At 37.6% G+C, this 13,147-nt stretch overlaps 1 protein-coding gene across 1 annotated transcript in view; it reads left to right on the top strand.

Moving 5' to 3' along the window:
- The window catches only part of ctnna2 (catenin (cadherin-associated protein), alpha 2), a 393,607-nt gene that overhangs the window by 28,312 nt on the left and 352,148 nt on the right, over positions 1-13,147 (top strand). The window contains exon 2 of the mRNA XM_042485341.2: positions 2,193-2,299. Within this exon, the coding sequence (XP_042341275.1) occupies positions 2,198-2,299 (102 nt within the window). The 5' untranslated portion in view covers positions 2,193-2,197. The remainder of the gene's footprint in view (positions 1-2,192; positions 2,300-13,147) is intronic.

The following is a 13,147-nucleotide window of genomic DNA, read 5'->3' as shown; positions in this document are numbered from 1 at the left end:
GTGCATCTTCTTACTTATATGACTCGTGGTTCTCTAGAATACAGAAATGTGGATCTTAAGATGATTGTTGGATTGGCTGAATGAATTGAACCTCAGGTTAATTTTATCACCAACTTTTCTTCTGTTAATCTTTGCTTTTACCTCCTTTCCTTGCTATTTTTTCTTAATTTGGACTCTCATAGTGCAACACAATATAATGTTTAAACCTGAATGATTTTAAGTAATCAGCAATGTGGACAAGTCTATGCCAAAACTCCACTGAGTGACATCTGGCTGGATTTACTCAAGCCTTACTCAGTAAGTTCCAGCTTTGGATAGATACATTGTAATGATGGAGTTAATTAAAAAAGTTAATTACAGAAATTTAAGGCTAGAGACGTGACCATTGGTTTATTTGTGGTTTGCTGGAATTGTTGATTGTGCTTTGTTTTATTTGATGTGCACAGCCAAGATGTGCTGACTGTTAACGGTTACTGGACACCCACAAAAACCTTGCTGTTGAGCCAGTAGTTTTGGACCTCATTGTATTTTGTGGAATTGCTGACATGTCAGTGCGGTTACTGACACAAATCTCATGATAAAATATAATCTCTGAAAATTCTAGTTTATTACTGGTTAAATGTTATTTGCTAAGTAAGGAGTAATTAATTACAATACAGGTTATGTGGTCATTGAATAGATAACTTAATGACATAAAGGCTATTCTCTGACACAGAGGGGGACTGAAAGGCTGCACTACTTTTAGAGCGACAGAGTGGTTTATCATGTTTGTCCCATGGCCAGTTTTTGGACAACACAATTTTTAATTTGAAATTCCATGACATGACACTTTGGCCTGTATCCTAGGCCTCATATACAGCCTGGAATCTGTGATCAGTCATCCGCAGGCTGTTGGGGCTGAGCGCTTGCACCCCATTGAATTGTTTACTCTTTCATGCCATGTTCACGCAGTAAGTGTGTACTTGTATGTGCCTTTAAACACTGTCAATTCTATTTCACAGTGACACAATGCTGATAATATTCATGTCTAAAGGCCTGCATACATCAAGGGCTTGACCAATAAACAACACAAATATGCAAAAAAAACTTGCTTGCATCAAAAATATTCATACCAACAGCAATGTGAATTTGCAACAGTTGCAAAGGCCCTCCGTTGTTGTGATGTGTTGTTCGTTATGTAAAACTTGAAGCTTTTTTTTGCTGGTACAAAAGCTCAGAAAAATCAACCATGGCCTTAAGTCCCTTTTTTGGCTGTGTAATATCCACATTTTGTGTGAAATTACTCTTGATAAAAATGATAGTTTGGAAAAAAATATATTAATGTAAAAATTAATAGCATTAAAAAAAAATCACCTAGTTTGTTTTGTTTTACTTTACTTGTAGTTTAATAGGATTCCCATTCACTAATGCCCTATCATCTGGTAGTTTTCCTGGGATGCTACACATACATCATACAAATTCACAAACAATGACTGTATAATATAATGCACACACATTATATATATTCAAACATGACATTACATACAAAAAAAAAAGAATATATCAAAAGGCCATAAAAACAGTAAGTCAACTTACAGAGAAAAAGTCTGGAGTCTGGCTTGACACAGTGACAAAAACTTCGCCGTCAAAAGAACATGAAGTTGACATAAGGAAGACCAGAAGTATTACAAGGTGAACATCCCAAATGATCACTTCTGGTCATCAAACAACTCCTTTCAACAGAAGTGCCTGTGGTGATACAGTAGGAAACTCAGGAGAGCTAACCTGGACCAAATAAATGCTGTCAGTTTTTTACCAGTGCATTACGGAAAACACACCATGTGCACACAGTGGGGTAGCAACACTGCACAGGTGTGACACAACTAGCACTTAAACAACACAATGCTACCCTAGCAAAAGCTTCTGTATCTATAGGTTCTGTTATCTCTGTGCTGTCTTATCAACCTGTCAGCTTTTTAGGAACATCTGTACCTGCAGACTAATATTAAAAAAACTGCTTCTTTTTTTAAAATATTTTCAAAGAACTGTTACTAAGCTGAACACTGCCTACAAAATTTGTGAACACTTCTCGCCACCCTGTCCTCCAGGGCATGTGTAATGTGAAATGTGAACTGTCATAACGGTTATATGTCTCATTGAACTGAAAGGTTTTCACATTTTTCTAACCATTCATCTGTTTTTGCTTCCAACAGAGACCATGACGACCGCCACCTCCCCCATCCTGTTGAAATGGGACCCCAAGAGTCTTGAAATCCGCACTCTGACTGTGGAGAGGCTTCTGGAGCCCCTGGTCACACAGGTAGCTCAGTTAACTCTGTGATGCAAATGTAACTAAAGAGTTGCTGATGGGACATTTGTTATAGTTCATAATGACAGCAAAATTGATTACTTTGTGGTTGCACCTTTGCTGGATCACTTGTTGTAAAGATGTTTAACTCTACTGGGTAACTGCCAAAGACTTTGGCTCATCGCCACTGACTTTGCTTGTCTTCTTTCGCTAAACAGATTGCTGAACATGACTTTGGTCACCCTAGCTTCTGTGACAGAGTGTGTCTAGGGTTGGGTATTGTTTTGATTTTGTGGTTTCTGAACCCAATGTGTATACTGAGTCTGGCCAAAGTCTTACTGAATCCTGGTTCAGATGATAGTCATATTATTTGACAAAGAAAAATAAGAGCTAATGCATTCTGTAAGTCAGATCCACCTTTAGCCTCTTCAGATTCAGGTTTCTGAGAGAGTTTTTCACTTGGTGCAGAGCATGTGTAAAATGTTTGTAAGGTCTAGGATTAGGGTCAAGTCTTGGAGGTTCTTACAAGGCTGCTGTAACTGCTGTATATCATCCAAAGCAGAACTTGGGTTTTTGAATTGATTAATGTTCTCTCCAGCATCTGCATGTATCATCAACTGCATTACATTGCAGCAGTAACTAATCATAATGGCTAACTTCGTCATAAATGATACACAATTTGCTGTTTACAGTGATAATTTAACCCATCTCAGGCAATGTTTAATGCTTACCAACTGCAACAATGCATGATGACTGGTACTGTTTCACTTTTTTTGAGTGTGTGTGTGTGTGTGTGTGTTTTCATGGCATATGTGCTACTTGAGATACCTACTGTAGCTGTGAACTACCACAGAAGCTGTTTTGAGTATTTTGCCAGTTGATATTTCTGTGTGTCTGTCTGTGAACAGATTTTGTTAACGCAATAGCATTGCAACCATGCAAAATGCAGATACAAAACTTTACAGGTGTGTAGTTGAGAGCAAAATGAAGGCTGAGTTTGAAGATGGGTTTGGTCTGAGCAATGGCGCTGGAAGTAGGGGGGTAAGAAGTATGATGAAGAAGTAGTATGAAGAAGTATGAGGACATTTTTTAGGATTTAGTGGCATCTAGTGGTGAGGTATTAGATTGAAACCAACTGAAACTTCCTACGTGAGCCAAGGAGATCCACGGTGGCTGACTTGAAAAGATGATAGCCCAACTAGAGTCAATGTTTGGTTTGTCTGTTCTGGGCTACTGTAGAAACAACACGGCGGACTCTTTAAAAGACAGCCTGCTCTGTATGTACATATGATTGGCTCATTCTAAGGTAATATAAACACAGTGGTTCTTAGATTCAGGTAATTATACTCTAATGGAAACAATGGTCTAAATATTAGATTTCATTTCTGCCAATATATCCCCCTAAACCTTAAACATTGAACCTTTAAGTTGTGGACCACTGTATGTCAGCTGGAGTGATCGATTTTCAAGTTCATGGTGATGCTGTGCTGAAAGGAAATGAAACTGATGTCTACCTAGAAGGTACTATAGGAGACAAACACAGTCAGAAATCTAAAACTCTTTGGTCTTCTTTGGGAAATAAATAAACACTGTTTGCTTGGTAACAGAATAACAGAACACAGCAGCTTTCCCTAGTTTTTCAGAAATCCCACCACAAAATCAACCAGACTTACTCACAGTAGTTGCAAAATGAGCGCAGCATCCAGGTGGGACTGTACCTCTTTATTCCAGGCCGACATCCTTGGCAACTATCCCGTTATTTCAGGATGTCTTCATAAAGCTGCTTCATTGAAGGTTGTGGCTGACCAACTGACTCTGGTGGTTATTAGATTTGGAAAGGCTAGATTTACTCCCAGCCAGGGACTCAGAACACAGCCTGTTTACTCTTTGGTCCCCTAGAGAATGTATTGTTGGTATTGATTGTAGACTTTTCGCCAGCTTTACCTGTTACAGCAGCAATACACAACCGTTATATCTCCTATTGTCAACTTTTTATGTTTGCTTTCTTTTGGAGACAATGGATTATTATAGTGTCTGGGTTTATCTGAACTTAGACACAAAACCCTGATATACCCTCTTGTTTCAAAACCCTTTTACAGTATATGACTCAGAACTGTGATTACTAAGTGATTGTTTTGTAACTCACAAAGAAGTCTCGGATCTTTGCACTCAAGCCCACCATCCTAAAGAAGTCGTAATGCATTTTTCACTAAATTAAATTTAAGGTACAACAGGAAGTTTGTCAAATAGAGAAAGACATGGTTCATAAAATTTGTCCTTATTACTTTTTTAAGCTTCCATTGTTATACATGTGTAGCCTAGAGACACTTCAGTAAACAACAGAATACAAAAAGCTGTTGTGCAGTTACACATGAAATGAGATGGATGCTGTTTTTAAAATACAAAATGAAAAGTGCTGAACTGAACATTGCAGATTCTTTAGCGCAAACATTAGCAGGAATTGATCTTATTCTTCTGAGATATAATGTCTTTGCAAGCTTTCTGTAGTAGCCGATGCTTCTGTTTTAACAGATATGTTATTAGTAAAGACACCTCCACTTTGGGGTTGGGTAGATTAATACTGCAGGTCTTTTGAGTCCCATGGCACCAAGTAAAATCATAATAATTTGTCCAAGTTGAGTTGCAACCCTTTTTGATATTGTCAAGTCAAATCACAACATTTGTACCTCCGACTCAGGTTGGGTCTTTTAACTCAAGTCCAAGACTTATATTGAATGTGTTTTTTGCTGTTATCATATAGTGACATTGACAAATGCATGACACCACAGAAATGCAGGCTCTGGGAATAAAATCTTCTTAGTGTTATGATGTTCATATTAATGTCAAATATAACCATAGAAAGGGTTGTTAAGCTTTTGAACAGGATCTGTACAGGCAGACATTGCTTATTTAATCAATTTAGACAGCACTGTATACGGCATGCCTGAGTACAAATCCTGACCATCAATGAGCAAGTTTTTCTCCTAGAAATTATGTTTGTATAGTACTAGTTGTTTTTTTAATTACATTGTGGTGAGAGAGTAATCACTGCCTGCACTTTGTTTGGAGACAAGAATTTTCTGAGTTAGAAAACTCTTTATGTACCACACTGGATTCACAGGGTATGGGGAGGTGGCTGGGGTGGATGGGGACATACAAACTGTTGCACCAGGGTCCCAGTTTAGAGCCCAGACCGCTGTCTGTGATTAAAGCGATAAAAGCCCTTTTGTTTGTGATTTTGGGTGCATGATATTAAAAAAAAAGGTAATAATGACAAAATAATGCTGTAGTCACTACAGGTAGATAGTGTTTTACAAGGTTGCCTATTTTGGTGGAAAACGGATGACATACATTGTCCTTAAACATTTTGCTGATATATTAAACATTTTTGTGGCTTGCCAGGTATGTTAATTACCAGCATTTCTTTATTATGTTAACTGAAAAGATAATTTGATCAGCATTACTTTTCCCCTAATACATGTATTTGCTGATTCATCAGTTGTATATAACCACAATTTCTATACAGGGCTTTAAACCATATGTACACTAGACTTGCTTACTTGATGTTTTTGATTGCTTGATATTTCCTGTAACAGCTAAGTTTGTGCCCAAAGTTAAGTTCATGGCAAATCACCAAAATACCAATAAGAATGCATCAAGAGATGGCTGAATCAGAGCAGAATCTGAGAATGTGTCTCCCTCCTAATTTATTTTATAGGATTTCTGAGCTTGAGTTATTGTTGGCCATCCGTCTCTTCATCCCTGCCTGTATAACTTTATAGGTTTTGGGCTTATTTGCTGTAATTGGATTACATAAAAACTTCCAGTGAACCACCATTACTGTTTGCTTGGAAGAAAACCCAGACATGCATTTTTCAATTGGCATCATCTCCCTATTTTGAATAACATTGGCATGAAATATCAGAATAAATTCTATTAAAATATACACTCTAATTTTGGGCAGTGTATAAAATCCAGCTCAGTTGGTTTCCATTCAGACATGCTGTAAGCCACATCCTATGTTTGTTCTTATAAGTGGTCATCAAAATGACAGGTAGTTAATTGCTTAATATTAGCAGGACGAAAGGGTGATAAGCTTCCTCTCTTGACACATAGTGATCATTATTAATTCCTTTCTACAGCGATGCCCGGCTGCCCTTACAGCAAATTATGTGTTTGACTACCAAACTATTTCTATTATTATTCTATTTTAAAATGACGTGTCTTCCCCTTGACATCTTAATTTCTGTTTATTGAAATCCATTTTCCTGTTTTTGCAGCAGTGATTCCTGGGTTATTTCAGAAAGCTTCATTCTGAGGGTGTGAACTCCCAACACAATGCTTATCGATTTAGCTAAAACAGAAAGAATTCAGATGCAGGTCTTTTGTCAGACACGTCTGGAAATAATAAACATCTTATCCTTTCAGGTGTAAGATCCAGGGGAGTTGTACAGGCAGTTGCTTGACAGTGAGATTCCAACTGAGAAATGTTGCGGTATTCGTCTTATATAACAACTTTTAAATAAATGATCTGTAACTTTATTTGCTTGCACCATCTGACTGTTAGCTCTCTGAATTGATGGATATTACGGTTAAAAATAATTCATCATCTACTCTGCCGCACAATAATAGTAAAATGCTGCAACAAAGATGATATTGCAGCAAAATGGATTCTCTGCACACCTTTGGGAATGAGCACAACAGCCAACTATAGTAGTTCATCTTTACTGCAATTGCATTGGAAGCATGGAGCATTTTCGGATATAAACGAGACACTGTGATTGTTTTTCCTGTCAATTTGGATGATTCAGTGTTTTTGGATGGAATAAAAGGTTGCCTCAGGAGGATAGACAAACAGGCTCACCCTGACATTGCTTGAGATAGCAGGCTCATTTATCATGACCAAGCTTCTCTCACCCCTGCTGGAGTACTGGCCAAGTCCATAGCTAATAACACTGAGGGGCTTACTTTATCACTGCGTATGAAGGCAGCATGCCTCTGATATAGTAAACATTTTTATACTGCAGGCGGTGGCAATATATTTTGAAAGAATTATAGGGAGGTAGCCTTGAGAGGCAGGTGGGAAAAAACAGGTACTAGAAGTTTGGCTGTTTTCATTTACTACAGTCTAGACTTTATATATGTTGGTATGGAAATGTGGAGGCACTGAACAGGAACCAGTAGGCCATAATGGTATATACATGGTTATAAAACGTGGAAAGGCTGTAATATAACGATGGAAATGATAACAGAATTTTGGTGCTGGACAAACTTTTGCTTTAACTAGCTTCACACACAGGCAGTCAGTGGATACTCTACGAAACTTTTAATCAAACTTTGGACACATAAAAATGTACAGCAATGAACTTTGCAAGATACCAGTTCTGGCCTCTGGGGTCTCAGTTATTCATGTGTACACACACACACATAGTTAAAGTAGTATCATTACATATGATAATTGAGGAAATGTGTTGCATTGATCAATTTATATTCTTTGCGTTGTAGAAAACATTGCACTATCCCCTATGAAAGGAGAAAATATAGCTGTTAATATACGTAGCTGATAATTCTTTGCTCAAACAATTGTGATTACTTAATTTCTGCCTAGTTAAATGTAATAACATTTGGGTGACAATCATAGACTGTATAAAATAATGGACATAGCTGCTGTGATGTCATCCATTGGTTTGTGGAGTACAGTTTTGAAGCCCTAAAGTTTGGCATTTCTGTCGTTGTCATTAGGCTTGGGTGGTATCATGGTATTACGGTATACTAGGGCATTTAGAAATCCCAAAGGTTTGATTTTCAGTACCATCATACAGGCGCTCCTCTTTGTATCAAACTAATTGCATGTAGTGCACAGCACACACAACAGTTCAGTCTCCGGTCTCTACTGGTGGAACAAGCAGCTGATCTAAAAGATCACCTAGTGATGAAGGTATAAGTTTTAGGATTGTAAATTGCCAGCAGAGAAAGACTGTGGCGGCATGGTTTTTTAAAAAAAAAAAATCTAATTAAGAACTGATTCCATCTGGTTAGCTCCCCACACTTATACCTTCATATACTGTATACCCCAGTGAAATTTCAGGAAGGTATAAAGGTAGGTAAAGGTATGAAAAATTAGGTATCACCCAGGTCTAGTTGCCATCTTTGTTTTTGGAGCCAGAAATGAACATATGGACAAGAGGGTATAGCTATAGAGTAGCAAGGGGCGCATGTCTTTAAGCCTTAGTAAAATGTAAATTGGTACGTTTTATAGAAAAATCTGCTCCGTTCAGTTGTCAGGAATGTTGAAATTAGTTATAGAGACCAAAACGTTTTTTTGTTTTTTTTGCACCAGCCTGTAAACATGTTTAATTTTGCTGTAAAGTTGGACATTTTAACATGCAGTCTATGGGGATTGACTGTTTTTGTAGCTAGCCTCAAGTGGCCGTGCATTGACTTAAGTTATCAGCCCCGGAGTTTGCTGCTTGGTAATGATACATGTATTCATTTGAGAGAAATAGAAAAAAACTCTTCATTATTATTATATGCCCTTGGATAGAGAACAGTACAAGGAATCTGAAAGTCAATATTTGCTCAACAGTGTTAAATCATGAGATCATTTAAAGGGATTGTTACATTCATTTCTGGCATTCTTGTGCATATGAGTGTAAACAAACAAACTTAAGTAATTGTTTTGTCACCCTTGCACAGATATTTTTTAGTTTTTATTTTAAAAAGGACTGTCGGGGCCGCTGCACAGTCTAATGTTAACTTCATATCAGCATTATGGTTTACTGTCAGTGAGCATAAAAAAAAAAAACAAACAAAAAACAGGCTTGCTGTTCTCTGTGTCGCGGTGCTTGTCTTGCTGATACAGTAGATTTGCACTTACAGTAAAAATAAGAGTGCTGATCCCAGGATTCACATCAGTCTCGCATCGTGTAGTGTGTCTCCTGTAATCGTTTCACAGCAGGATCTACTAATGAGGTAAAAACACTCCAACCCAAATATTCAGGGTGAGAGGTGTACAGAGGTTCCTCAAAGCTTGCATTGCTATACTGTCAAACACTATTTGATCAGAGAAAAGACAGTTTCTTTTCTACCCTACCTCTCTTTCTCTCTTTCTCCCTGACTCACTCACTCAAACACGCACACACCCACCCACACACAGATTTTATTTTAATAATTTCATTGGTTTGCATGTTTATTAAGTCTTTGTCTTCACTTCATCCTCACCCATTTCATTTAATCTTAGCTTGCTATATGCATACTAATAATACTTTGTTTATCTGTGTTTGCTTTATTTGTTGCTTGTGCATATTGGACTTCCCTTTCTAGGAACAACTGACAAGGTCAAGAATGACTATCCCATAATAAAAAAAATAAAATAAGTTAATTAAAAAACAAACCAAAACCAACCCAGAGGCATTCATCAGGTTTAAAAAACAAAACAAAAAAAAAAGATTTTTTTTTTTAATGTTAGGCTTGATATTCATCAGTTTTTGTTGACTTAAAAGCAACCAATGTTTGCTGCTTTAAATAAATACTTTGCAGTAAAAGACACATTTCTTCCGAACTTAATAGCCTATAACAAACGAATTCAACATTAAAATTCTCGCTAAATGGCTTTGACTTTCTCTGACAATGATTAAGACTAGCAATCCTGTAGACCAGTGGTTCTCAAACAGGGCAGGCCCCCTCGGGGTATAGAAGCACTGTGACAAGGGGAAAAATATGGAGTGAAACAAATTTGAATAATTATGATTTATGTAGGGAAAATAAACAAATGAGTTTGCTGATGCTATCATACTGACCTTTATGTCACTAAATTTCAGAATAGAATCTTTTTTAATAGTTGCTTCCCCAGTTATTGTTATTGATTGTTTAAAAAATAAATGCATTGTGGAAATTGACTTTTTTAGCTTCTGAAGGGGGGCATGCTCTAAGCAGTCATTGTTAGGGTTTAGTACTGTTTGGGTTTTTTCTGATACTGGTACAAAAATGATACGGTACCAAAATGGTGCCTGAACGAATACTTTTTTTAAAAAAAATAAATCACAAAACGGCAGTGAATAACTTGAAAGAGTAGCTTTTTTATTGCAAAGGTCAATTTTAGCCAACTTGAAATTAAATAAATGACCTTAACAGTTTAAAGTACACTTTGATATATAAATATGAATTAATATAAACAGTATTTACAGATTATAACACATTTACATAATCAATAAAAACTAAATCACCAACAATATTTATCCGCAGCCAGAGGTGTCTCTATTATCTGTTAAGGAGTGACAACAGTGGGAATAGCTGGTTCATTAACAGTCCACTTTAAGGGAGCCTGCTCACTTTCTAATGTGAGGCTAACTTGGCTTCCAAACTTCGGGGCTAACTCCATTTACCGTAATCAGCAGGTGGCAAGAATGACACGGGAGCTCTGCTTTAGTGTTGAGGAGTTTTAGCATTTATTCACTGACAAATAGCCTAAACTGTTCACACACTGCACTATTGTTTTTATCTTCATACTCTCTGCTCCGGTCACTGCAGCCTCACTGTCTCCACCGCCACACAGTGGCAGATATGCACTCTTTTCCTTTCTGTGCTGCACACTTGCAAAATATGGCACCAAAATGAGGCATCCAAATCTGCATCTGGATTCAATCTGGTAGGTAGCACTGGTATAGACTCTTAGACTGAAAACTACCACTGTTTATAAAGTAGTTAAAGCTGGCTACATCTTGTCCAGCTACAAGTGTAAAATGCTGCTTTTACATTGCTGCTCAGTGTCAACAATTTCATTCATTCATTCATCCGCAGAACTAGAACTTTACTTTATAATAATAATAAATAAATAATAATAATAAATAATAATTAGTATAATAATATAATATTAAACTTAATTATGTAATATTAAAAATACTTTTACTTAAGTGGGATTTTAAATGCAGGACTTTCACTTACTGTAAAAAAAGGATCGGAGTACTTGCATCACTAATCTAACTTAAATGTATCTCCTATTGGCCCTTAATGCATGTAAGCCAAAGGATGCAATATAAGACATTTTTGTTTTCCTGTTCTTGGAGCCAGTCTTGGCTGAAGGTAATAGCTGTAAACACTGTCATTATCTGCCGTAAAACACCCCTCACTCTTGACATTTTTTTCCTGTTATTCTGCTTTAAAATTGTAGGTGTCTTTTATTCAGGATAAGTCTGCAGTCTGAATTGGTAGTATATTGTCTAATTAATGTCAAAGGTCCTTTTGCTTGGAGGCTGTTGTTTAATTATTATGCAGTTGGATGCAGTAGGTAAGGTGGTCTTTTGCAAAGTTAGTCTTTGAAGTGAGCTCTTGTTATTGGGATGTGCATACCAGTTTGATTGGTCTTAGGGATTATAATTGATGCCTCATTAAAAAAATAATGATAAGGAGATGAAGACTCCAGCCATACTTAGCATTTCATGTGTTCCAAGTGCACTCTCTAATGCCATGTTTAAATCCAGCTGCCCTGACATTGATAGATTTCACATTTTATGTTGAGTATCACTGCATTTATGCCATGTATATCAGCCACATACCACATACCTAACAGAAAAAGTGTTGCTCTTATGGGGTTAAAACATGACATGAGTACCACAACAAAGTGGATTTACCCCCTGATCCCTCCGCCCTAATTCCGCCTCTTGGATGGGATTTCCACCACTGGGATGTTTGGTTGTTGACATGACATACTGCCTCCATGTGCTGCAGGGAAAAGCCTCTCTTCTACACTGTCTGTCCAGTTTGCTCAACCAGAGAGAGCTATCAAATGATTTCCTAGTTATGGTTTCTTTTTTTAGGGGCCTCTGATTCCCATGGTTGCTTTTGATACTCTAACATGGATTTGTTCATGGTGAGTACTCATGCCAGCCTCATCGGTGCAACTTTCTTCTCTTAATGAATGTTTGATGTCAGAGGTCATCTCCTTAAGTATTAACTATGTATAATAACAGAGCTGGAAGATGGTCTGTGCTACATGCACAGCTGATTCTGGTCAAGTACTGTATAAACTTCTTCAAATGTGAATAACTGACAATTAGGAGCTGTATTACTGTATGCATTCACTGAGCCACAGTAGGTAGTTGGTTCCCTTTCACTTTCACATGGGTAGAGTGAGCACTGGCTTTGAAGGCCTTTAGGAACAAGTCCTGCTCTGGGGGCAGACAAGAACTCAAAATAAAAGAGCAACATTGGGGAATATAGTAAATTAAGAGACAACAAATTATGAGTGAGGCGTTGTCTGTTTTGCTGCTTATTTATATTCACATGAATCATAGATTAGTCGTGTTTGGGAGACACGGCAAAACAGTGCTGTTGTGGATATATCCTTATTTCTTTGGGTTTTCTTGGTTATTACACTGGAATCTTTTTCCTTGGCATACTGGCATATTGACTTCAAAGCCTGGTAATGGGCTAGCAGGGGCACCTGAAGGGCAGAGTTGGCTGTCAGCAGTGGATGCTTTAACCCCCTTTGTTTTTGTATATCATCCAAGCCCAATGTTTGGCTCCTAGTATTGGTTGGCACCTGACACACATACACACACGTGCTCTAGTCAAGGGGCTTAACATAAAGGGAGGGGAGACGACGGCGGCAAGGGGATTAAGGCTTCATGCTGCATCACTGTCATAATCCATTAAGCTAGCGGAAAAGGAGGAAGCCTGGACCTCAAACAGACACTTTTTGGAGGCAAGGAGGGATGGTATACTTCTCCTCATAGTTTTTATTGAAACGACAGAACAGTTGCTCTCAAAGGTTTTAGAGTAGTCATAATTTTCGTGGTATGACGACATTGTGTTGACAACACTTGCATCTTGTTTTTCAGGGAAAAGCAAAATAACGTATGA

Source organism: Plectropomus leopardus, chromosome 3 (genome assembly GCF_026936395.1).
Source record: "Plectropomus leopardus strain MGB_pleo_1.0 chromosome 3, ASM2693639v1, whole genome shotgun sequence".
NCBI classification, from domain to species: Eukaryota; Metazoa; Chordata; class Actinopteri; order Perciformes; family Serranidae; genus Plectropomus; species Plectropomus leopardus.
Note: the sequence above shows the minus strand (reverse complement) of the source record. Positions and strands in the feature narration are given on the sequence as shown.